Source organism: Somniosus microcephalus, chromosome 7 (genome assembly GCF_052327205.1).
Source record: "Somniosus microcephalus isolate GS21.2 chromosome 7, FLI_Smic_1.0, whole genome shotgun sequence".
Lineage (NCBI taxonomy): Eukaryota > Metazoa > Chordata > Chondrichthyes > Squaliformes > Somniosidae > Somniosus > Somniosus microcephalus.
The window spans coordinates 204928825-204955351 of record NC_140993.1 but is presented as its reverse complement, the minus strand read 5'-3'; the positions used below and the strand labels follow the sequence as shown (position 1 = coordinate 204955351).

At 46.4% G+C, this 26527-nt stretch overlaps 1 protein-coding gene across 5 annotated transcripts in view; it reads left to right on the top strand.

Moving 5' to 3' along the window:
• The window catches only part of vps41 (VPS41 subunit of HOPS complex), a 278435-nt gene that overhangs the window by 218126 nt on the left and 33782 nt on the right, over positions 1-26527 (top strand). For 4 of the 5 annotated variants that reach the window (XM_085993373.1, XM_085993371.1, XM_085993375.1 and 1 more), the window contains 5 exons: positions 11401-11528; positions 12058-12202; positions 22811-22846; positions 23252-23293; positions 23607-23657. In XM_085993373.1, coding sequence (XP_085849499.1) covers positions 11401-11528; positions 12058-12202; positions 22811-22846; positions 23252-23293; positions 23607-23657 — 402 coding nt within the window. The remainder of the gene's footprint in view (positions 1-11400; positions 11529-12057; positions 12203-22810; positions 22847-23251; positions 23294-23606; positions 23658-26527) is intronic. The other variant, XM_085993372.1, reaches the window with a different exon arrangement.

Below are 26527 nucleotides of genomic sequence, written 5' to 3'. Positions count from 1 at the left end.
AGAGAAAAAGATTGGTGAAGTCAAGCGTAGGTCCCTTGCAGTCAGAATCGGGGGAATTTATAATGGGGAACAAAGAAATGGCAGACCAACTAAATACATATTTTGGTTCTGTCTTCGCAAAGGAGGACACAAATAACCTCCCAGAAATACCGGGGAACATAGGGTCTGATGAAAGGGTGGAACTGAAAGAAATCAGTATTTGTAGGGAAATGGTGTTAGGAAAATTGATGGGACTGAAGGCCGATAAATCCCCAGGGCCTGATAATCTACATCCCAGTGTACTTAAGCAAGTGGCCCAAGAAATAGTAGATGCATTGCTGGTCCTCTTCCAGAACTCGATAGACTCTGGAACAGTACCCATGGATTGGAGGGTAGCTAATGTTACCCCACTATTCAAAAAAGGTGGCAGAGAAAAAGCGGGGAATTATAGACCGGTAAGCCTGACATCGGTAGTGGGGAAAATGCTAGAGTCTATTATAAAAGATGTGAAAGCAGTGACAGGATTGGACAAAGTCAACATGGATTTCCAAAAGGCAAATCATGCTTGACTAATCTACTGGAATTTTTTGAGGATGTAACTGGTAAAATAGATAAGGGAGAACCAGTGGATGTGGTGTATTTGGACTTTCAGAAGGCTTTCGATAAGGTCCCACATAAGAGATTAGCATGCAGAATTAAGGCACATGGGATTGGGGGCAAGGTATTGACTTGGATAGAGAACTGGTTGGCGGACAGAAAGCAAAGAGTTGGAATAAACGGGTCGTTTTCCGAGTGGCAGGCAGTGACTAGTGGGATACCACAAGGATCGGTCCTAGGACCCCAGCTGTTCACAATATATATTAATGATCTGGACGAGGGAATTGGATGTAATATCTCCAAATTTGCAGACGACACAAAGCTGGGTGGGAGGGTATGCTGCGAGGAGGATGTCATGAAACTCCAGTACGATTTGGACAGGTTAGGTGATTGGGCAGAAACATGGCAAATGCACTGTAATGTGGATAAATGTGAGGTTATCCACTTTGGTGGCAAAAATAGGAAGGCACATTATTATTTGAATGGCAATAGATTGGGAGAAGGGGAAATGCAAAGAGACCTGGGTGTTCTTGTGCACCAGTCGCTGAAGGTAAGCATGCAGGTGCAGCAGGCGGTTAAGAAGGCAAATGGTATGTTGGCCTTCGCAGCAAGAGGGTTCGAGTACAGGAACAAGGATGTCTTGCTACAGTTGTACAGGGCCTTGGTGAGACTGCACCTTGAGTATTGTGTGCAGTTTTGGTCACCTTATCTGAGGAAGGACGTTCTTGCCATGGAAGGAGTGCAGCGAAGATTCACCAGGCTGATACCTGGGATGGCAGGAATGACGTATGAGGAGAGATTGTGTCGATTGGGCTTATACTCACTGGAGTTTAGAAGATTGAGAGGGGATCTCATTGAAACGTATAAAATTCTGTCATGCCTGGACAGACTAGATGCAGGAAGGATGTTTCGGATGGTCGGGGAGTCCAGAACCAGGGGTCATAGTCTAAGGATAAGGGGTAGGACATTTAGGACAGAAATGAGGAGGAATTTCTTCACCCAGAGAGTGGTGAACCTGTGGAATTCTCTACCACAGAGGGCGGTGGAGGCCAGTTCATTAAGTATATTCAAGAAGGAGTTGGATATATTTCTTAAGGCTAAAGGGATCAAGGGATATGGGGAGAAAGCAGGGACAGGGTACTGAATTTGAATGATCAGCCATAATCGCATTGAATGGCGGAGCAGGCTCGAACGGCCGAATGGCCTACTCCTGCTCCTATCTTCTATGTTTCCTTGTGGTCACAGACCAGCTGAACGTTAAGGGAGTGGAAGCCCTTGCGGTTGACAAAAACTCCTGGATTGCGATGGGTTGCCCTAAGCGCCACGTGTGCAGTCAATAACGCCGTGCACCCTTGGAAAGTCTGCCAGCTGAGCTAAGTCAAGCGCTCGCGCCCTCACTTGCGCGATCCCTGGTGAAATGGATGTGATTGTGCGCGAGGGCAAAGAGGGCATCGGTCACCTGAGTGATGCAAGTGTGTGTGGCCGCCTGGGAGATGCCGCTGATGTCTGCTGCTGATCCCTGGAAGGAGCCTGAGGCAAAAAAGTTGAGTGCGGTGGTGACTTTGATGGCCACTGGTAAGGAGTGTCGACCTGGTGCTCTGGGCTCCAGGTCATGCAGCATTGCACAGATGTCAGTCACTACCTTTCGCGAAAGTCGGAGCCGCCTTAGGCACTGCTGCTCAGTCATGTTGAGGTAGCTCACCCTGTGTCTGTAGACCCTGTTTGGGGTGTATCTCCTGTGCCGACGGCCTTCCATGCGCTGGCCCCTTCTGGCCTGTGCTGCCTCAGGTGGCTGAGCTGCAGCCTGTCGCTGCTGCTGTTGTTGCTGGATCTGCTGCAGCCTCCTCTGCTGTAGGAGATCCTCTAATGCCAAGAAGGGAAGGCACGAAAGGCCTCCCATGCTTCTGGCAGATGTCTCCGTTGAGGAAGTGCTGAGTCAGGGTGGTGAGAGGGGCTTCCCAGGAGCTCACAGTGGAGAAGTGTGTGAGGCTCCAACCTTCCACAGCTGTGCCAAAGCCTTGAACAAGTTGCCCCAAGCCTGAAACAACAAGGTCCTGCAACCTACAAATGCTGTCTGATTGATTAAATCTCTTTCCTGATTGATCTGCAGCTGAAAGTAAGCAAGCCGACATTGTTCACACCAGGTTTCATCAGCGGTGTTCACACCAGGCGTGGTTTACGTGGGGAAAGGCTGAAAATTGCAAGGGCCCCTTAAAATGGCATTATAGATGCCAATTATTGCTGATTAGGCTCCCGACGACCAGTCCCCCCTGCAGTGGGCGGGACTGATCTGGGTCGCTTTGTAACGCCGGGGCGAAAGTCGGACGGGGCGAGGAATTGCGCGGGAGGGGGGTCCCGACCCCCTATTTCTGCGATTTTTCCACCCCCGCACGCTTGAAACCCCGCCTGATGGCTCCAGGAAAATCGAGGCCATCATCTGCATCTACCCTGTCAAGCCCCTTCAGAATCTTAATATGTTTCAATAAGAACCCCTCTCATTCTTCTAAACTCCAATGAGCATAGGCCCAACCTGCTCAATCTTTCTTCATAAGACAACCCCTTCACCTCCGGAATCAACCTCATGAACCTTCTCTGAACTGCCTCCAATGCAAGTATATCCTTCAATAAATAAGGAGGTCAAAACTGCACACAGGACTTCCCTACTTTTATACTCCATTCCCTTTGCAATAAAAGCCAACATTCCATTTGCCTTCCTAATTACTTGCTGTACCTGCATGCTAACTTTTTGTGATTCATGTACAAGGACCCCCAGATCCCTCTGTACCTCAGCATTTTGTAATCTCTCCCCATTTAAATAATAATTTGCTTTTTTATTTTTCCTACCAAAGTGGATAACCTCGCATTTTCCCACATTTACACTCCATCTGCCATATTTTTGCCCACTCACTTAGCCTATATCTCTTTGAAGATTCTTTGCGTCCTCCACACAATTTGCTCTCCCACCTATCTTTGTAACATTAGCAAATTTGGCTACATTACACTTGGTCCCTTCATCCAAGTCATTAATATAGATTGTAAATCGTTGAGGCCCCAGCACTGATCCCTGCAGCACCCCACTAGTTACAGTTTGCCAACCTGAAAATAACCCATTTATCCCAACTCTCTGTTTCCTGTTAGCCAATTCTCTATCCATGCTAACATATTACCCCCAACCCCGTGAGCTCTTTGTGTAGCAACCTTTTATGTGGAACCTTATCGAATGCCTTCTGGAAATCCAAATACACCACATCTACTGGTTCCCCTTAATCCACCCTGCTCGTTACACCCTCAAAGAACTCCAGCAAATTTTTCAAACATGATTTCCCTTTCATAAAACCATGTGTTATATGTGACATGGAGGCATAACCAGGACTATATCTGTTATATGTGACGAGAGTGAGCAGGGCCTTATAACAACAACTTGCATTTATATAACTCCTTTAATGTAGAAAAATGTCCCATGGCGTTTCACAAAGGCATAATTAGACAAAAATGGACATCAAGCCAAAGAAGGAGCTATTAGATGGGGTGACCAAAACCATAGTCAAAAAGGTGAGTTTTAAAGAGGAGGGGGAGGTAGCGAGGCAGAGGGGTTAAGGGAGAGAATTCCAGAGCAGAGGGCACAGGTGGATGGAGGCACAGTCGAAAGGAGAGGGGATGCATGAGAGGTCAGAGTCAGAGGACCGGAGAGTTCTGGAGGGGATTGTAGGGTTGGAGGAGATTATAGAGATAGGGTGGGGAGGATTTAAATACAAGGATAATCATTTTTTAATCGGAAGGGTTTGGGGTACTACAAGCCAATGTAGGTCAGTGAGGGTGATGGTTGAGCAGAATTTGGTGCGGGATAGAACACGGCAGCAGAGTTTTGGGTGAGCTGAAGTTGTAGAGTGTGGAGGATGAGAAACCAGCCAGGTGAGCATTGAAATCATTGGGCTCGATTTTCCCAGCCCCGAGGAGGCAGGTTTGGAGGCGTGTGAGTTGTTAAAAGTGTTCCCGTCTCCGAGCAATTTTCCCAAGTGAGTGTTTTCTGACCCGCTTTCCATCCCGCCTCCAAGAGGTAATCCTGGCGGCCTCACTAGTGGATTGCATATGAACAGCTGCAGCTCCACCATCACAAAGGAGTTTTCACCGATGATCATTTGCAGGTGGCAGAACTTTGTTGTTTCAGGTCTGGGGGAACTTTTAGCAGGCATACTTAGTATTGTGGAAGTTTGGAGCATGACACCCATCTCCAGTGTGACCTCCTTGGAAACCCCTCTCCCCACCTTGACTGAGCACTTCCTCAACTGAGGCATATACCAGAAGCATGGCGACCACTTAATTCCTTTCCTCCTGGACATCAGATTCGGATGAAGATCAGCCGCGGCAGCAGCAGAACCATGAGCAACAGCAGGAACATCAACAGGAGCGCCAAGCTGCTAGTCACCCACCTGAAGATGCACAAGCCAGAAGGCGCCAGAGCGCCACCATATTGCTGCCCGGGATGCAAGGGACGCACTCATGTTGGTCACATTTGCTTAGCCTGCACAATCAAACAGTTTAGCCTCGCACCTTCTTACCAGAGCATCGACAATGGACAAGAACCTGCGGATTCCTCTCACTCTGACCCCCATACTGACAATTGCAAGTCACCCTAAGCCCTCAATGTGGAAGTCCCATTAGCGAAATGACACACGCCACAACTGCAACAGTTTGCCATCAGAATTTTTTATGACAAGCAACTGATGGCTTCTCAAAATTAAACACATTACACCCAAGTGACAACCCTTGTGACTACTTGTGCATGATCTTCCTCTTATGCGTGCTCCTACGTGGTGCTTCCCCTGTGGCTTCAGCAGATGTGGAGGCCCCTTGCTCACTTTCTTGCTGCTCCTGTCTCGACAGCTTTGGCGGGCGTCCTCTGGGGCTGCGAACCTGTGAGGGCTCGGCAACAATCTGCTGCACCTGCGGTTGTGCAGGGGTTGAGACGCCAATCTCAGTTGGGTGGGGACTCTGGTGAGGCTCTGACCGAGGGCTTTGCAGTGGCATGGTCATGTGAGCGCTTGGAGAGGAGCCCCCACTTCCTTGTTGCATACCACCAACATCCCTCTCCTGGATCAGCCCCAATTCAGAGCTAGCAAGTGGCTGGACAGCACCTTGCTGCACTGCAGGGGGGCCATGAGGACCCATTTCTGCACTGGAAGTTCTACTCCATAGGACTTGCATGAAGGTCTGGTTTGTTTACTCAATAGCTGACCATCGCTCCTCCAGAGATATCAGTCTATTCTGAACAATTACCATGTTTTTCATACCCTGGCGACTAAGCTCCTCCATGGCCGTAGCCATCCTCTCCTCTACTGTAGCCATCCTCTCCTCTACGGTAGCCAGCCTTACCATGGAGGTAGCCATCCTTTCCACGGAGGTTGCCATCCTTTCCGTGGTGATGCATTCATGCGCCAATGCCTCCACAAAGGCTCTGCTCATGTTCGCGATGGACTCCTCCATTCGCTCCACACTCGCAGTGACCCTGGAGACAAAACCTGCCAGAGATTACTGCACCTGTTCCTGGAGTTCAAGCACCGCTCTCCTGGATGGATCTAGAGGCACAGGGTCCACATGCAGCTGAGCCGAGCTAGCAGAGCCCTGCGTCCTCTGACAAGGACTCCCCACTGCTGTCCCTGTCTCCACTATCTGCTGATGCTCACTTGTGAGCTGTGATACACCAGGTGACAACACTACTCTATCTTGCGAAGGTCCCACCAAGCTGTGAGTCTGCGATGGTGATGGGTGTTCTGAATTCTGCTGACGCTGTGCCCTCCTCTGAGGAGCCTGAAAGCTCAGGCTCTTCCTCCTAGACAGTGGGGATGGGGCTCTTGATGGTCCTGTGGTGGAGTAAAGGAAAGTTAGAGTTGTGAGGTCAAGGTTACATGAACATTGAAAAGTGCAGATGATCATAAGTCAATCTGTTAGAGCATCAGGTTCATTATCAGTGACTCATGCAATGTCAATGAGAGAGATGCCAAACTATTCTGTCACCAGCTTGCTGCAATGCGCCCATCTGTCCGTCCTGCACTTGGGAATCCTCCTCGATTCCGGCGATCTCCAGGGCCGCCTCTCCCCAGGGGGTGAGTCATTCGCCGCAGAATACCCAGCCTCTGACCTCTTGTCATCACAGTATTTATGTGGCTGGTCCTGTTAATTTTCTGGTCAATGGTGGCCCCAAGGATGTTAATGGTGGAAGATTTGATAATGGCAATGCCGTTGAATTTCAAGGGGAGGTGGTTAGACTCTCTCTTGTTGGAGATGGTCAATGCCCAGCACTTGTGTGGCGTGACTGTTACGTGCCACTTATCAGTCCAAGTCTGATCGTTGTCCAGGTCTTGTTGCATGCGGGCACGTACTGTTTCATTATCTGAGCAGTTGCAAATGGAACTGAACACTGTGCAATCATCAGCGATCATCCCCATTTCTGACCACCTCTTGGAGGGAAGGTCATTGATGAAGATGGTTGGGCCTAGGACACTGCCCTGAGGAACTCCTGCAGTGATGTCCTGGGCTGTGATGATTGGCTTCTAACAACCACAACCATCTTCCTTTGTGCTAGGTATGACTCCAGCCAGTGGAGAGTTTTCCCCCGATTCCCATTGATTTCAATTTTACTAGGGCTCCTTGATCCCACGCTGCCTTGATGTCGAGAGCAGTCACTCTCACCTCAGTCCTGAAATTCAGCTCTTTTGTCCATGTTTGGACCAAGGCTGTATTGAGGTCGGGAGCCGAGTGGTCCTGGTGGAACCCAAACTGAGCATCGGTGAGCAGGTTATTGGTGAGTAAGTGGCGCTTGATAGCACTGTCAACGACCCCTTCAATGATTTTGCTGATGATTGAGAGTAGACTGATGGGGCGGTAATTGGCTGATTGGATTTGTCCTGCTATTTGTGGAAAGGCCATACCTGGGCAGCTTCCTACATTGTCAGGTAGATATCAGTGTTATAGCTGTACTGGAACAGCTTGGCGAGAGGTGCAGGTAGTTCTGGAGCGCAGGTCTTCAACATTACAGCCGGAATGTTTTTGGGGCCTTTGCTATATCCAGTTCGCTCAGCTGTTTCTTGATAGCGCGTGGAATGAATCGAATTGGCTGAAGACTGGCTTTTGTGATGGTGGGGATCTCGGGAGGAGGCAGAGATGGATCAGAGATGGTGGTTGCAAATGCTTGTCTTTTGCACTTGCGTGCTGGGTTCCTCCATCATTGAGGATGGGGATATTCATGGAGCCGCCTCCTCCCGTCAATTGTTTAACTGTACACCACCATTCATGACTGGATGTGGCAGGACTGCAGATCTTTGACCTGATCCGTTGGTTGTGGGATTGCTTAACTCTCTATAGCATGTTGTTTCCAATGTTTAGCATGCATGTAGTCACATGTTGCAGCTTCAACAGGTTGGCACTTCATTTTTAGGTATGCCTGGTGCTGTTCCTGGCATGCTCTTCTACACTCCTCATTGAACCAGGGTTGGTAATGGTAGAGTGAGGGAAATGCTATGCCAGGCCGTGAGGTTACAGATTGTGGTGGAATACAATTCTGCTGCTGCTGATGTCTCACAGCTCCTCATGGATGCCCAGAACTAGCCGCGGCTCTAGCCAAACTGTTCCAGTACAGCTACAACACTGACATCTATCCGACAATGTGGAAAACTGCCCACAAAAAGCAGGACAAATCCAACCCGGCCAATTCCGCCCCATCAGTCTACTCTCAATCATCAGCAAAGTGATGGAAGGTGTCATCGACAGTGCTATCAAACGGCACTTACCAATAACCTGCTCACTGATGCCCAGTTTGGGTTCCGCCAAGACCACTCGGCTCCCGACCTCATTGCAGCCTTGGTCCAAACATGGACAAAGGAGCTGAATTCCAGAGGTGAGGTGAGAATGGCTGCCCTTGACATCAAGGCAGCATTTGACCGAGTCTGGCATCAAGGAGCCCTAGTAAAACTGAAGTAAATGGGAATCAGGGGGATAACACTCCACTGGCTGGAGTCATACCTAGCACAAAGGAAGATGGTTGTGGTGGTTGAAGGTCAATCGTCACAGCCCCAGGACATCGCTGCAGGAGTTCCTCAGGGCAGTGTCCTAGGCCCAACCATCTTCAGCTGCTTCATCAATGACCTTCCCTCCAACATAAGGTCAGAAATGGGGATGTTCGCTGATGACTGCACAGTGTTCAGCGCCATTCGCTACTCCACAGATAATAAAGCAGTCCATGCCCGCATGCAACAAGATCTGGACGACGTTCAGGCTTGGGCTGATAAGTGGCAGGCAACATTCACGCCATGCAAGTGCCAGGCAATGACTATCTCCAACAAGGCAGTCTAATCACCTCCCCTTGACATTCAGTGGCATTACCATCGCCGAATCCCCCACTATCAACATCCTGCGGGGGGGGGTCACCATGAACCAGAAATTTAACTGGACCAGCCACATAAATACTGTGGCAACAAGAGCAGGTCAGAGGCTAGGTATTCTGCGGCGAGTGTCTCACCACCTGACTCCCCCAAAGCCTTTCCACCATCTACAAGGCACAAGTAAGGAGTGTGATGGAATACTCTCCACTTGCCTGGATGAGTGCAGCTACAACAACACTCAAGAAGCTCGACACCATACAGGACAAAGCTGCCCGCTTGATTGGCACCCCATCCACCACCTTAAACATTCACTCCCTCCATCACCGGTGTACCATCTACAAGATGCACTGCAGCACCTCGCCAAGGCATCTTTGGCAGCACCTCCCAAACCCGCGACCTCTTCCATCTAGAAGGACAAGGGCAGCAGGCGCATGGGAACACCACCACCTCCAAGTTCCCCTCCAAGTCACACACCATCCTGACTTAGAAGTATATCACCGATCCTTCATAGTCGCCGAGTCAAAATCCTGGAACTCCCTACCTAACAGCAGTGTGGGATTACCATCACCACACGGACTGCAGCAGTTCAAGAAGGCGGCTCACCACCACCTTCTCAAGGGCTACTAGGGATGGGCAATAAATGCTGGCATTGCCAGCGACACCCTGATCCTATAAACAAATTTTAAAAAAAATTAAAAAATTTTGAGCTGCTAGATCTGTTCTGAATCTATCCCATTTAGTACGGTGGTAATGCCACACAACACGATGGAGGGTGTCTTCAGTATGAAGATGGGACTTCGTCTCCACAAGGACTGTGCAGTGGTCACTGCTACCAATGCTATCAAGGACAGATGCATCTGCGACGGGTAGATTGGTGAGGACGAGGTCAAGTAGGTTTTTCCCCTGGTGTTGGTTCTCTCACCACCTGCCGCAGGCCCAGTCTGGTAGCTATGTCCTTCAAGGCTCGGCTAGCTCGGTCAGTAGTAGTGCTACCGAGCCACTCTTGGTGATGGACATTGAAGTTATGTGCCCTTGCTACCCTCAGTGCTTCTTCCAAATTGTGTTCAACATGGAGGAGTACTGATTCATCAGCTGAGGGAGGGTGGTAGGTTTCCTTGACTTGAAGCCATGAGACTTCATGGGGTCTGGAGTTAATGTTGAGGACTCCCAGGACCACTCCCTCCTGACTGTATACCACTGTGCTGCCACCTCTGGTGGGTCTGTTCTGCCGGTGGGACAGGACCTACCTAGGGATAGTGATGGAGGAGTCTGGGATGTTGGCTGAAAGGTATGATTCTGTAAGTATGATTACATCAGGCTGTTACTTGACTAGTCTGTGGGACAGCTCTCCCAATTTTGGCACAAGTCCCCAGATGTTAGTGAGGAGGACTTTGCAGGGTCGACTGGGCTGGCTGTGCCTCTTATGTTCAATTGCGGTGCCTAGGTCGATATCGGGTGGTCCTTCTGGTTTTATTATTATTGTTTTTTGAAATGATTTGATACAACTTGCTAGGCCATTTCAGAGGGCTGTGGTAGTGATTTGAGTCTGGAGTCACATACAGGCCAGACCAGGTATGGATGGCAGATATCCATCCCGAAAGGACATTAGTGAACCAGATTTATTTTTACGACAATCATGGTCACTATTACTGATGCTAGATTTTTTTTAATTCCAGATTTATTTAATTAACTGAATCTTACTTCCTCAGCTGCCGTGGTGGGATTTGAACTCTCGCTTCCAGATCGTTAGTCCAGGCCTCTGGATTACCAATGACCAAGCAGTGGGCAATTGAAGGCATTCTGCTCTGCTGCTGCCTTGCAGGGAAAAGGCTCAGATCTGATTAAAGATTATTATACCTGTGCCACAGCTGCATCCTAAAGATTCCTCAATCAGATTCTGATTGAAAGGATTTGCAAAGCCACCAGATGAAGAAATCCTTATAGATTTTGATGACTGCACTGTTAATGTTGGTAGCATGTCTGCTGAGATAGCTGGCATTACAGCTCCTATGCAGGATGCTCCCATCTAAATTATACTGCTTTGCTATACTCCTGTGGTGTATGGAGGATAATTAATGAAGTAAGCTAGATTACCAAACATGTATTGTTGACTTTATCCACATAATATTGAGCCTTCACATTCTAACCCTAGCCATCCATCCTCTCAGGCCATGCTGAAGTGTAGGCTAAAGAACTAACAGCAAGTCTTTTGCATTTTGCCTTCAGGTCAAATCACACTGGTGCAGTGGGCTTTATATGAAGCTATAGTTGGGAGCATGGTTACAAAGCCATGGCCGCTTTTTAATGTGCATCCGCAGCACCTCAAAACCTATCCAGCTAGGCTTCATTCCGACGTTGTGCGGAGGATACATTTCATTCAAAGAATGTAACTGGTAAAGTCTTCAAGTTTGGACTCTGAATCCATGCATATTATCTCTTTTTTAAGGGGTTTGCGTCCCTGATAAGAGAGTGGCCAGGTGACATTTATAACAATATGACTGTAGTCCGGTCAGTGTTGGATCATCTGGATCGGGCTCCAAGTAACAGAACGTTGCTGACAACACTAGCAGAATTGTGAGTATCTGGTTCTGTGTATCTGTCTGTCTGCTCTCATCAGTGTCCTTGAATCAAACGCAGACCTCTCAGATTTTTTACTAAAGAGGGCAATTTGCTACAATACAAAGGAAAATAAGACAGTGGCTAGAAAGTTGAATTCCCTGCCACAAACTATTGTTGAATGAGTACATAAATTCTTTTAAAAATGAATTAGATAGTTGCTTGAACAGGAGGAACACGAGTGAACAAGCAGAAGAGTGCGATTAGACTAGTTGGCTCTATGTGGAGAAGATCATCAGCACAAACTTGATGGCCCAAATAACCTGTTTTTGTACTGTGATCTTGAGAATGTTAAATTATGGATGAGGAAGGCCATTCAGCCCATCTTAACTCATCCATTCACAAAGCAACTTTAATAAAATAGCAAAATGGGAACTTAGTGCTTAAAAAATTGAACTATCTGATATCTTGAATTAAGCAACTTTGAATTAAGAGGAGCAGACTGTACTTGGGATCTGGGGTTGACTTTTGTTTTGGTTGCTCCCAGGTACACCTACGACCAGCGTTATGATAAAGCTCTTGAAATTTACTTAAAGTTGCGACATAAAGATGTCTTCCAGCTCATACACAAGCACAATCTCTTCAGCTCCATCAAGGATAAGATCGTTCTGCTCATGGAGTTTGATAAGGAGGTATGGAAGTTTACTCCACATGTTGCTCTCCATTGTTACTTTTCACATGATTGTTGTACTTTTTTTTACATGCAGTAAAGCCAGAAATGGTAGTCTCTTCAATGGATGGGATTTTATCACATTCTTCTGTAGAATGAATCCTGGATGGGGGCGATGGGTGAGGTAACACAGAGAGGGAGAGATTATCCGAGAGGTGACTGATGCTAGGGTCAACTAGGTAGGTTTTGAGGAGGCTTTTGAAGATGAGAGCAGTAGTGAAAGGAAGGTATTTAAGGAGAATTCTGGGCTGTGATGACTGAAGTCTCTGTCACTGATGGTGGAATAGAGTGGAACAGAACATGAAGCGTGTTGTGGGGCACGATAGGGGAAAGAGTGTAGAGCACAATGGGGGCCAGATTGTACAGCGTGCTGTGGAGCATGGTATATGGCAGGATGTAGAAGGGGTTGTAGAGCATGCTAGGGGTCAAAAGTAGGGATTGCTGTATACCATCTGATGGGCATGTAGTGTTACACTCCCCCTGTATTACCATCCGATAATCAAGTCAACTGTGAGGGAGCAGTGACCGGCGACAGTTTAAAAGCGGCAGCTGATTCAGCGAGGCGAGGCCCGACCAGAGCATCGGACCTGTAAGGGAGCAGTGACCGGCGGCAGTTTAAAAGCGGCGGCTGACTCAGCGAGGCGAGGCCCGACCAGAGCATCGGACCTGTGAGGGAGCAGTGACCGGCGGCAGTTTAAAAGCGGCGGCTGATTCAGCGAGGCGTACCGATTCAACAGCAGGGGAGAGGTAAAAAGTAATCCAAGTGTGACGTCACCAGGAAGCAGGTAAGTGATTGGTTGGTGAGTATTTCTTTCTCCTTTTCATTACAAGCTTAAATTCTGCGGTTTATATTTTCTTGGGTCTCTGTGGTGTAGTGGGGACAGTTGGTAAATAAGCGCCCTAGAGTATATCTTTAACTGGTGGTATTCACAGAATCACAGAAACCTCACAGTGCAGATAGAGGCCATTTCGGCCCATCGAGCCTGCACCGACACATATCCCACCCGATCCCCGTAACCCCTACACCAACACATATCCCACCCTATCCCCGTAACCCCACGTATTTAATCCCCCTAACACTAAGGGTCAATTTATCATAGCCAATCAACCTAACCCGCACATCTTTGGACTGTGGGAGGAAACCGGAGCACCCGGAGGAAACCCACGCAAACACTGGGAGAATGTGCAAACTCCACACACAGTCGCCCGAGGCCGGATTCGAACCCGGGCCCCTGGCGCTGTGAGGCAACAATGCTAACCACTATGCCACCGTGCTGCCCGGCTTGAATTAATTTAAATTAATTAAAGGGGTAAGTCATGCCAGGAGAGCCCAGCCCCGGGTTATGCTCCTCTTGCTCTATGTGGGAATTCAGGGACGCTGCCAGTGTCCCTGACGACCACGTGTGCCAGAAATGCATCCAGCTGCAGCTACTAACGGGCCGTATTGAGGCGCTGGAGCTGCGGATGGATGGGTTGTGGAGCATTCACGATGCTGAGAGGGTCGTGGATTACACGTTTGATGAATTGGTCACGCCGCAGGGTAGGGCTGCACAGGCAGAAGGGAAATGGGTGACCACCAGGCGGAGCAATAGAAGCAGGCAGGTAGTGCAGGGGACCCCTGTGGCCATCCCCCTTTCAAACAGGTATACCAATTTGGATACTGTTGAGGGGGATGACTCACCAGAGGAAGGCAGCAGCAGCCAACTTCCTGGCACCAGGGGTGCTTCTGCTCAGGAAGGGAGGAAAAAGAGTGGGAGAGCAATAGTGGTAGGGGATTCTATCGTAAGGGGAACAGATAGGTGTTTCTGTGGCCGTAGACGTGACTCCAGGATGGTTTGTTGCCTCCCTGGTGCCAGGGTCAAGGATGTCACTCAACGGCTGCAGGGCATTCTGAAGGGGGAGGGTGAACAGGCAGAGGTCGTGGTTCACATTGGGACCAACGACACAGGTAGGAAGAGGGATGAGGTCCTGCAGCAAGAATTTAGGGAGCTAGCTAGCAGATTAAAGAGTAGGACCTCAAAGGTTGTAATCTCTGGATTACTCCCGGTGCCACATGCTAGTGAGTATAGGAATAGGAGGATAGAGCAGATGAATGCGTGGCTAAAGAGTTGGTGCAGGAGGGAGGGCTTTAGTTTCCTGGATCACTGGGCCTGCTTCTGGGGAAGGTGGGACTTGTACAAGTCGGACGGGTTGCACCTGAACCAGAGCGGGACAAATATCCTTGCGGGGAGGTTTGCTAGCATTGTTCGGGGGGGTTTAAACTAAAATGGCAGGGGAAAACGGGGATAAAAGCAAAAGATAGGAAGGAGAAAAACAAAAGTGGCAGTCAGAGAAATCAATGGTTTAAATCAAACGTGGCCACAGTAAATAATAATTCTAATAGGTCTAAGAGCGTTAAAAAAACAAGCCTGAAGGCTTTGTGTCTTAATGCAAGGAGCATTTGTAATAAGGTGGATGAATTGGCTGCGCAAATAGAGGTAAACGAATATGATTTGGTTGGTATTACGGAAACGTGGCTCAAGGATGGCCAAGACTGGGAACTCAACATCCAGGGGTATTCGATATTCAGGAAAGATAGGCAAAAAGGAAAGGGAGGTGGGGTAGCATTACTGGTTAAAGAAGGGATTAATACAATTGTAATGAAGGATATTAGCTCTGATGATGTGGAATCTGTATGGGTAGAATTGAGAAATACTAAGGGCAAAAAACATTAGTGGGTGTGGTATATAGACCTCCCAACAGTAAGGCGGAGGTTGGGGATGGCATTAAAAGGGAAATTAAAGAAGCGTGCAATAAGGGCACAGCAGTCATCATGGGTGACTTTAATCTACATATAGATTGGGCCAACCAAATTAGTAACAATACTGTGGAGAAGGAATTCCTGGAGTGTTTATGGGATGGTTTCCTGGACTAATATGTCAAGGAACCAACCAGAGATCAGGCCATCTTAGACTGGGTATTATGTAACGAGAAAGGATTAATTAGCAATCTTGTTGAAAGATGGAGAATGAAGTAGTTGACTCAGAGACAAGGATCCTCAATTTAAATAAAGGAAACTACGATGGTCTCAGGAGCGAGTTGGGTAGGATTGATTGGGGAATGGCACTTAAAGGGTTGACGGTGGATAGGCAATGGCAAACATTCAAAGACCGAATGGATGAGCTACAGAAATTGTTCATCCCAGTTTGGCATAAAAATAAAACAAAAAAGGTGACTCAACCGTGGCTAACAAGGGAAATTAGGGATAGCATAAGATCCAAGGAGAGGACATATAAATTGGCTAGAAAAAGCAATAATCCTGAGGATTGGGAGCAGTTTAGGATTCAACAAAGGAGGACAAAGGGATCAATTAAGAAAGGGAAAATAGAATATGAGAGTAAGCTTGCAGGGAACATAAAAACTGACTGTAAAAGCTTTTATAGATATGTGAAGAGAAAAAGATTGGTGAAGTCAAGCGTAGGTCCCTTACAGTCAGAATCAGGGGAATTTATAATGGGAAACAAGGAAATGGCAGACCAACTAAATACATACTTTGGTTCTGTCTTCACAAAGGAGGACACAAATAACCTCCCAGAGATGCCGGGGAACATAGGGTCCGATGAAAGGGAGGAACTGAAAGAAATCAGTATTTGTAGGGAAATGGTGTTCGGAAAATTGATGGGACTGAAGGCCGATAAATCCCCAGGGCCTGATGGTCTACATCCCAGGGTACTTAAGGAAGTGGCCCTAGAGATAGTAGATGCGTTGCTGGTCATCTTCCAGAACTCGATAGACTCTGGAACGGTACCCGTGGATTGGAGAGTAGCTAATGTTACCCCACTATTCAGAAAAGGTGGTAGAGAAAAAGCGGGGAATTATAGACCGGTAAGCCTGACATCGGTAGTGGGGAAAATGCTAGAGTCTATTATAAAAGATGTAATAGCAGAGCACTTGGAAAGCAGTGACAGGATCGGACAAAGTCAACATGGATTTACAAAAGGTAAATCATGCTTGACTAATCTACTGGAATTTTTTGAGGATGTAACTGGTAAAATAGATAAGGGAGGACCAGTGGTTGTGGTGTATTTGGACTTTCAGAAGGCTTTCGATAAGGTCCCACATAAGAGATTAGTGTGCAAAATTAAGGCACATGGGATTGGGGGCAAGGTATTGACTTGGATAGAGAACTGGTTGGCGGACAGAAAGCAAAGAGTTGGAATAAACGGGTCGTTTTCCGAGTGGCAAGCAGTGACTAGTGGGGTACCGCAAGGATCGGTCCTAGGACCCCAGTTGTTCACAATATATATTAATGATCTGGACGAGGGAATTGGATGTAATATCTCCAAATTTGCAGACGACACAAAGCTGGGTGGGAGGGTAAGCTGTGAGGAGGATGTTATGAAACTCCAGTACGATTTGGACAGGTTGGGTGATTGGGCAGAAACATGGCAAATGCAGTATAATGTGGATAAATGTGAGGTTATCCACTTTGGTGGCAAAAACAGGAAGGCAGATTATTATTTGAATGGCAATAGATTGGGAGAAGGGGAAGTGCAAAGAGACCTGGGTGTTATTGTGCACCAGTCGCTGAAGGTAAGCATGCAGGTGCAGCAGGCGGTTAAGAAGGCAAATGGTATGTTGGCCTTCGTAGCAAGAGGGTTCGAGTACAAGAACAAGGATGCCTTGCTGCAGTTGTACAGGGCCTTGGTGAGACCGCACCTTGAGTATTGTGTGCAGTTTTGGTCACCTTACCTGAGGAAGGATGTTCTAGCCATGGAGGGAGTGCAGCGAAGATTCACCAGGCTGATACCTGGAATGGCAGGAATGACGTATGAGGAGAGATTGTGTCGATTGGGCTTATACTCACTGGAGTTTAGAAGATTGAGAGGGGATCTCATCGAAACCTATAAAATTCTGTCAGGTCTGGACAGACTAGATGCAGGAAGGATGTTTCGGATGGCCGGGGAGTCCAGAACCAGGGGTCATAGTCTAAGGGTAAGGGGTAAGCCATTTAGGACTGAAATGAGGAGGAATTTCTTCACCCAGAGAGTGGTGAACCTGTGGAATTCTCTGCCACAGAGGGCGGTGGAGGCCAGTTCATTAAATATATTCAAGAAGGAGTTGGATATATTTCTTAAGGCTAAAGAGATCAAGGGATATGGGGAGAAGGCAGGGACAGGGTACTGAATTTGGAGGATCAGCCATGATCTCATTGAATGGCGGAGCAGGCTCGAAGGGCCGAATGGCCTACTCCTGCTCCTATCTTCTATGTTTCTATGTAACAATAACTGTCATTTAATTAATCTTTCCAGAATAAATTATTTTGAGCTACTTTTGCTCCATGCCAAGGTTTCACTGTATGCAGGTAACGATAATTCAACCATAGGGGTTATACTGCAGTGCATCCCCTAACCTGTCATACAGCTAAAATGCTGCTTCATGGTATTCTCTATAATCATCCTGCTGGTATCATTGGCCTCAATATATCTGCGCTCTGTTTCTGTCTCTGGCTGCCACAATGGTTCCATGAGCCATATGTAGAAGGTAGCCTGTATCCCTTCAGAGCTGTCCTTCACCTGTTCCTTCAAATGAGGTTGGAGGAGATAATGTGAAAAGCATTGAGCAAACAGGGACCGAGCTACGCGATTCCATATTTGTAGTTGCAGACTACCAGTGCACTAATTGGAGTATGAACATTTTTGGGTCATGTCAGACACATCGTCAAGGGGCCTGAATGGTCACATAGATACAGTCAATAACCCCTAAACTCTTAGAAAGCCAGCACTACTGTAGAGTTGAATCAGAACTGTCGATATCGGGAAAGTGTTACAACTGATGTTTACCTTTATCAGGAATGACATGGATTGCAAACCAATTAAGCATACAGAGTTGTGTTTTTTTAAGACTGGATTTTATCCAAATAATTTATTTTTCAAAACCATTTTTATTGAATGGTACGTGACAGATCTGAAGCAGTGCGAGCTGGAAACCAGACATGCTTGGTATATTTTGCTTGGGTATTGAATGTTTCCATACCAGGCTCCCAAACCTCTCCACATCCAACTGTGCCTAGTTGCAGTAAAGAAACAAAGACAAAAGGAACTTGCATTTATATCGTGCCTGTCATTCCCTCAGATCGTCTCAAAGTACTTCACACCCAATTAAGTACTTTTTGAAATGCAGTCACTGTAATGCAGGGAAAGTACAGCAACTTTGTTTAGTAACATACATCCAGAATATCAGTTTTAGACAACTAATTCATAGTGACAGATTCAAGGCTATTATCTGGGAATAGCCCATAGCTGATGCACTATAGATAAGAACATAAGAAATAGGAGCAGGAGCAGGCCACACGGCCCCTTGAGCCTGCTCCGCCATTCAATACGATCATGGCTGATCTTCGACCTCGACTCCACTTTCCTGCCCGATCCCCATATACCTTGATTTCCCCTACAGTCCAAAAATCTATCTATCTCGGCCTTGAATATACTCAACGATTCAGCATCCACGGCCCTTTGGAGTAGAGAATTCCAAAGATTCACAACCCTCCTGAGTGAAGAAATTCCTCCTCATCTCAGTCTTAAATTGTTGACCCCTTATCCTGAGACAATGCCTCCTAGACACTCCAGCCGGAGGGAACAACCTCTCGGCAAACACACTGTCAATCCCCTCAGAATCTTATATGCTTCAATGAGATCACCTCTCATTCTCCTAAACTCCAGAGAGTATAGGCCCAATCTACTCGATCTCTCCTCCTAGGACAACCCTCTCACCCCAGGGATCAATCTAGTAAACCTTTGTTGCACCGCCTCCGAGGCAAGTATGTCCTTCCTCAGATAAGGAGACCAAAACTGTGCACAAGTACTCCAGGTGTGGTCTCGCCAAAAATCTGTACAATTGTCGTAAGACTTCCTTACTCTTATACACCAACCCACTTGCAATAAAGGCCAACATGCCATTTGTCTTCCTAATTGCTTGCTGTCCCTGCATGCTAACTTTCTGTGTTTCCTGATCAGCTACTGACTGCACATAGATACCAGCTGGCATGCAGTACATGGGAGCTGGTATCTATGTGCAGTCAGTAGCTGGTGCACTCACTTGTATCTACGTACAGTCTAAAGCTGGTACATGGGGTATGTATAACAGATCTAAATTAAATTCCTTGGTTGGAAAACCATAATTAGTAATAATTTGTTACACTACAGTAACTAAGTGCATTTTAACTGGAAGCTACTATAAATTCATCGTGCAGCCAAATTAGCAGCTGCATAACTAGAAGTCTGACTAGGTGGGGTGTGAAGGAAGAAGCCATATAACCTATTCAGAAAAATACACCATTCTATGAAAGAATTCTGGCCTTATTAAAACATGACAAACTGGGTCTGGAAATCTAGAAACCGAACGATGAAAAAGCTGTGAAAGCATTCTGGCTATAGAGATAAGATAGTTGTTGACACTGAATCAATAACCTTATTGAAACAGAAGGTTAAAGGCTCCAGTAGTCTGAACCTTTTGGAATGAAACAATGGTTCAACCTGTACAAGGTGTTCTAATTTACACTTCGTAAAGAAGCACATAAAAATAAGAAACATCTGCCTTCGTAAAAATGACCAAGTAAAACACACCTGCCGTGACACCGTTTTTTATGGTAAACACCAAGAGAAGAGACATAATTCTGTAATGCTACCAGCTGATCTGGCAGTAAGAACTGCAGAGGTCAGCAGAAAAATGACTAGAGATAATTAGCTTACATCAGCAGAAAACCTTAAAGGAAATACCACTGGAAAAGAGTATAAATATTGAACTCTTAAATGGGATAGTAGACTCATTTTAAAGGGGCAAAGCGATTCTCGGTTTCAGAGGCGGCTCTATAAGTCTCCAACTCTTTGTACCTCGGGAATCAAAGGTATTTGATTTTGGTGCATATCCTGTAGAAAACTAAGAACTGTAAAACTGTAGCGAAGTTAAGATTTGAGAGTAAGGTTCTCTGATAATAGGATTGTAAGCTTTCTCTTTTTGGAACTGTTAATGTTGCGATTGACTCACCAACTGTAAATTACATGTCGGTTCTTTAATAAATCTACATATTTTTAGAATTGTCTCACATAAGACTTCTGTATCAAACTTGCAAACTCAATCTCTGTACACTCTTTGGTGAGGAGTTGCAGAATTCTGAGGGAGTTTTCTGGACCCTCATAATATCCGGAACGTTACAGTCTAGTTAAACTTATTAAAAGTGCTATCTGGAGGATGGTAACATTTTCAGGTTGTTCCCTTACTTTAGGGAGAGATAGTCCGGACCTTTAGACCCAATTAAGCGTCTTTAGGATTCGGCTACCTCAAACTTTAGTTGAAAGTGAACGTCTGAGGAATACGCCTGATCCGGGGTAGCCCTAAAGGGGCTAGGACTAGTAATTATCCCTTCAGTGATACCTGTACTTAAGTCACTCCTTCACATGCCAGTACATTGTAAACTAGCTGGAGTGCCCGGCGGTGCCAAGGGTTTTTTGCGGGCATGTTGTTGTTGGAAGAGAGAGAGAAAGAGAGAGAGAGAGACTGGGGGAAAAGAGAGAGACTGGGGGGGAAGAGAGTGACTGGGGGGGGAAGAGAGAGAGAGAGACTGGGGGGAAAGAGAGAGGGAGAGGGAGAGAGAGAGAGAGACTGGGGGGAGAAGAGAGAGAGAGACACTGCTGGATTTTAGTTCGGGATTAGCCTGGAGAGAGAAGGGGGAAGGAGCGCCTCAGGCCTGGCCCGATGGACCCCTGCGAAGGAAGGAAGGAAGAAGGCGAGCTCTCCCGCCCTCTCCCACCCCCTCACTCTTTCCCTCCCTCACCCTCTCTCTCTCCCTCCCCCTGTCTCTCCCTGCTTTACTGTCTCTCCCTCCCTCTCCTCTCCCTCCCTCCCCCTCCCTTCCTCCCCCTCTCCTCTCCCTCTCTCCCTCTCCTCGCCCTCCCTTCTCCTCTCCCTCCCCCTCTCCTCTCCCTCCCCCTCCTCTCCCTCCCCCTGTCCTCTCCCTCCCCCTGTCTCTCCCTGATTTCCTCTCTCCCTCCCTCCCTCCCCCTCTCTCCCTTTCCTGCGAGCCCGGACGCGGTGAGCCGAAGCCCCCGTGCGCGGATCAGCGCCCCGGCCGAGCGTGAGAGGCCCGGCCTGATTCTCCGGTCCTGCTCCGGGCCGCCGCCGACGTTCACGCGCTCGCTGTCTCCCGCCCCGCCAGCCTTTACCAAGATGGCGGCGATCGCGGGCCGCTGGTTTGGAATCGGGCCCAGCGGGATGGGCGGTGCCCAGCTCGGGCGTGGCTGGAGAGGCCGAGGCTTTGAGGCCTGAGGCCTGCAGGCAGCTCATCCACCGCCGACGGGGGGAAAGCCCAAGTCCCCTTTGCAAAAGGATTTTTTTTTCTTTTAAAAGCAACTTTTTTTTTTGCTGGAAATCTATATTTCAAAATAAACACACAGAAAGTGGGAAAAATAAATCAATAGTTAGGAGTCAAGATGGCGGCCACTCACATCAGCTCAGAAGGATTAGGCCCGCCCACACACGCAATGAAACGCCCCCCGTGACGCACCGATTGGTCAACCATCAGGTTAATCCCCTGTACGATTGGTCAACCATCACGTCACTCAACGCTAATGAGCGGAATTTTGCCGTTTTTTGAACCTTTTTTCTATACTGTCTGAACAATTTTTGTCTGACCAAAAAGTAAATACGCCTATTAGACTCCCCTAATGATGAGCTTTCTTTTGATACAACATATATGTAGGTACGCTCTATAACTTTTGATTGTATAACCAGACAGACAGACAAACTCTTCTTTATTATCTATATATATATAGATATAGATAATTATCTGGCAGATCTCTGTGCCTCGAGTTCCATCCTATGATTAAACCTACACCTGAAGTGGATATGTGACTTAATGTCAGAAGGAGAGAGTTTAGATGACAGCAATGATAGGAGTTTTATTTATTGATCTATGTAAATCCAGGCTCTTTATGAAGCACCAATGCTCAAGGATCCCTCTCCTCTTTCTACCTCTAGTTTTCACAAATCTTCTTCCAACAGCAGTGTGATTCCATGGGTACCAACTGCCCTCTGGTACCTCCTCCAAGTGGCCTTTCTTCATGCATGAGCTTAGATGCCGAGCTTTGGCAGGCTATCAAGCCATGGAAGACACCACAACCAAGCCCAATTCGAACCTTATGCGGGCACTTACCTGCAGAGGTCACTAGGTATTGATCAGGAGCGCGAATGTTGGTTGATTCCTTCACCGCCACCCAGCCCAGAGACTGAGGCCCAATTGTACTCTTGCCAGTGACCCAGTGGAGATTAACTAACTCAGCAGGGACCAAGGATTGTACCAGGCATCCTCCTGGTTTGTATGTCGCACTGTGAATTTATTCAGGCAACCCCAACGTACGTTCTTGTGATGGCAGTGAAGATGAGCTATTGTGCGAATATGAATCCTCGATTATGTTCTTTGACCTTATGTGCCCTAGGAATTCTACTGGAACTATTACTGACGTGTAAATAATTTCACTGTTCTCCGTACACACAAACGTCTCTTTTTATCCCCTTTTTTTTTCTCTCTACTTAGAAGTGCATAAGCCAAGAATTAAAGCCAGTTCCGCAGGTACCTCTGGGCAGTCTCATCGGTATAGAATCCCTTGTTGTGCCTTCAGCTGCCGCAGGTTGAACTTCCGCTCACCTCTCTACCTCTAAATGTCTTCTTTAAATCCATCCTTTACACCAAGCTTTCGGTTACCTCTTAATTTTTCCCTCCACGGGTTGCCTCTGTCCCACACCAAGGATGTTTTTCTACATTAAAGGTGCCAGATAAATATAAGTTGTGCCTATTGCAGTGTCTCAGTGAAGCCCAACTAAAATACCACTGATAGCTTGTGATTTCAGATTCCAATATTTGTTAGAAAGCTTATTCTAAGAGCTACTGCATGGCACTTTATTATAAAACTGACTGACTCATTTGCTGCCTACTTTTAAACATTGCTTTAACCATTACTCTGTACTTCCCCTACAGCAAGCAGTCAACATGCTCCTGGACAATGAAGATAAAATTTCAGTAAGTAGCAAATTTCAATCACAACTTGTTCTTTCATTGAAAACATAACCTTCAAAATGAAGCTATAGAAAGAAAGAACTTGTATTTATATAATGCCTTTCAAAACCTTCATGCCCAAAGCGCTTTACAGCCAATGACGTACTACTGAAGTGTAGTCACTGTTGTAATGTAAGAAATAGAGTAATACAATTGAGAAAAGCTACGGAACAAATTGTAATGAGCCAGAATTAACTGTGGTCAGAGGTGGACTTCTTGCTTATTAGATTGTTGGGGTTTATTTCTGATTAACTTTCATTTTTCTTTTTTGTTGAAGATTGACAAAGTTGTGGAGGAGCTGAAGGATCAACCAGAACTGCAGCATGTGGTGAGTGTGCAATATATAAACATTAACTAGCTCCTCTGTTCAAAATGGTTGCTTTTGAGGGTGGCATGTGGTATCTGAAGATGAAACAAAGTAATTTCATGTGGGTTTGCAGCTGCAAGTTTATGATTCTTGTCCATGCCATCACAGTGAGGCAGAAAGTGAAATGTTGTTTTCGCAAAGCTAATGGCAGAGCAACTCGGATAGCAACGTTTGGATATTGGCATTTAACCATGCATCTGCCCCTTGCCTGAAGTTGCTGTACCATTTGCATATAAATAACGGCGAGCCCAATACGGTTTAGAAACAGCCCATACTAGATTTATATAGCGACTTTCAGTTCCACCGGACGTCCCAAAGCACTTTACAGCCAATGAAGTACTTTTTGAAGTGTAATCACTGTTGTAATTGTAGAAATTAATGAGTAATCTGACAGTAAGGCAGCATCTTGCAAGCAGTGACCATAACATGATAAGAGTTTGATATTAAGTTCAAGAAGAAGGATCACACACAAATCAAGGTTTTAAACTTAAGCAAGACTGACTTAGAAGGAATGAGATGTAAGCTGAACACATTAAACTGAGCTGTTAACAGGTGAACCTACAGAAAAACAGTGGGTAGTGTTCAAAGAAGTATTTCATACAGTGCAAAACCAATGTATACCCCAAAAGAGATAAAGGGCTGGATTTTGCCAATGGGGAGCTTTTGGAGGCGGGACTCCCATTTATCGGGTTTCAGTCCCGCCTCCACCAACTTCTGGCTAACCCACGTTATTCTCCCTTGATTGACCTTGTTAAGCCCGCCCAGCGGGTTTAGCAGGCCAGTTAACAGAAAGCCAGTTACAGAGAACGTCAACATATAACGTTTCATCTGTCAAATTTTTGACAGATGAATTGTCATCGTTTGACAGCTCTATGAAGCTGTTAAACACTGATATTCTCTGTAGTTTGATGAGTTCTTGAATTCAAGACCTCATCAAACCTCTTTCTTTTGCAGAAATTAGATGGTTGTTGCATTGGAGAATGCAACGGCCATCTGTCATCTCAATGCGGAGAGTCTCGCACCTCCGCGGTAAACAATCGATTGAAGCCTGCAGGAAGAAACAAAGGTAAGTACACTTTTTCTAACACTTTCCACTTACCTCAGATACTCACCTCTCCACACTTGCACCCATCACTTACCTTCACAGCACGCTTTTGGACCCCGCAGACCCACTGCTCGCCTCGGTGACCCTGGCGGGTTTCAGAGTCTTTGGGAAGCCCGCACTTGTGTGGGCAAAATGGGGATAATCCTATTTTCTGCCTGGTAACTACCTGTTAACAGGTAGTTAAGTGGCTGTAATCCCTTCCCGCCTCCAAGGAGACGGGGGATGGCTACCCACCTCCTGGCAAGATGGTAAGGGGGCAGGCTGGGCACTCGCCCCCAAATTCTGCCATTTTCCCGGCAGTCCCACCTCCAAACCCGCCTCCCCAGGGCTGGGAAAATCCAGCCCAAAGTTTCACTAGTGCAATCAAGCAACCATGGTAAGCATATGAGGTAAGATGCAGTATAAAGCTAAAGGAAGCATCTTAAACAATTGGCAAGAAAAGTGATAATCCAGCAAACTGCTGGAACTGTAGAAAGTAACAAAGGGACACAAAGAAAATGTTAACAGTTGCAAAAACGAAATAAGAAAAAAACTTGCAATTAATATGAAGGCTAATAGTAACTTTTTTATTAATATATTAAGAGTAAGTGAGTGGCTAAGGGAGATGTTGGCCTATTAAAGACAGATGCAGGTGATACAGTAATAGACAACAAGATAATAGATATTTTAAACAAGTACTTTGTATCTATTTTCACAGTAGAAGAGGCTAAAATACCAGTGAGGGAAGGGAAACTAAAAATAAATCAAGGGGAAGAACTTACTGGATTCATTATAAGTTTTAAAAAATTGTAATGAAGAAAATAATGGGATACAGATAAATCTCCAGGGCCTGATGGTTTCCACCCCAGGGTATTAAAGGAAGCAAGTGAGGACATTGGAGAAGCGTTAGTCATAATCATTCAAAGCTCTTTTGATTTGGGAATTGTGCCATTAGATTGGAAATTTGCTAATGTCACTCCATTATTTAAGAAGAGTGGGAGAGAGAAACCAGGTAACTATAAGCCTGTCACTTTAACATCAGTTATGGGGAAGCTACTGGAATCTGTCATTAGGGTAGCGTGCCTGAGCACTTGAACAAATATGAGCTGATCAGAGAGAGCTCATGGCTTTGTTAAGGGTAAATCATTGCTGTCTAATCTAGTTAAATTTTTTGAGGAGGTCACTAATAAGGTAGATAAGAGTGTTTAGCTATATGGACTTCAAGAAGGCATTCAATAAGGTTCCACACAAGAGATTATTAGCAAAAGTAGGAGAGAATAGAATTGGAGGGAGCCCTCTTACTTGGGTTGGAAATTAGTTGGGAGTTAGAAGACAAAGTGGGGATAAAGGGTATGTACTGCCATTGGTGGGGTGTTCACCAGGAATCTGTTATGAGGGCCTTAACTTTTCAGCATATTTATTAATGACTTGGATGAAGGAATAGGGAGTTGTATATCTTAAGTTTTCAGATGGAGGGACAGTAAGTTGTACAGATGAGAGCAGGACGTTGCAAAGGGAGATAGACAAATTAAGTGAGTGGCAGATGGAGTTTAATGTGGGGAAGTGTGAGGTTATCCACTTTTCACCCAAGAAAGATAGATCAGAGTATTTTCTAAATGGTGAGCAATGAGGAACTGTAGAGGAACAAAGAGACTCGGGAGTCCAAGTACACAAATCATTAAAAGCCAGTGGACAGGTACAAAAAGCAATCAAAAAGGCTAATGAAATGCTTGCCATCATCTCGAGG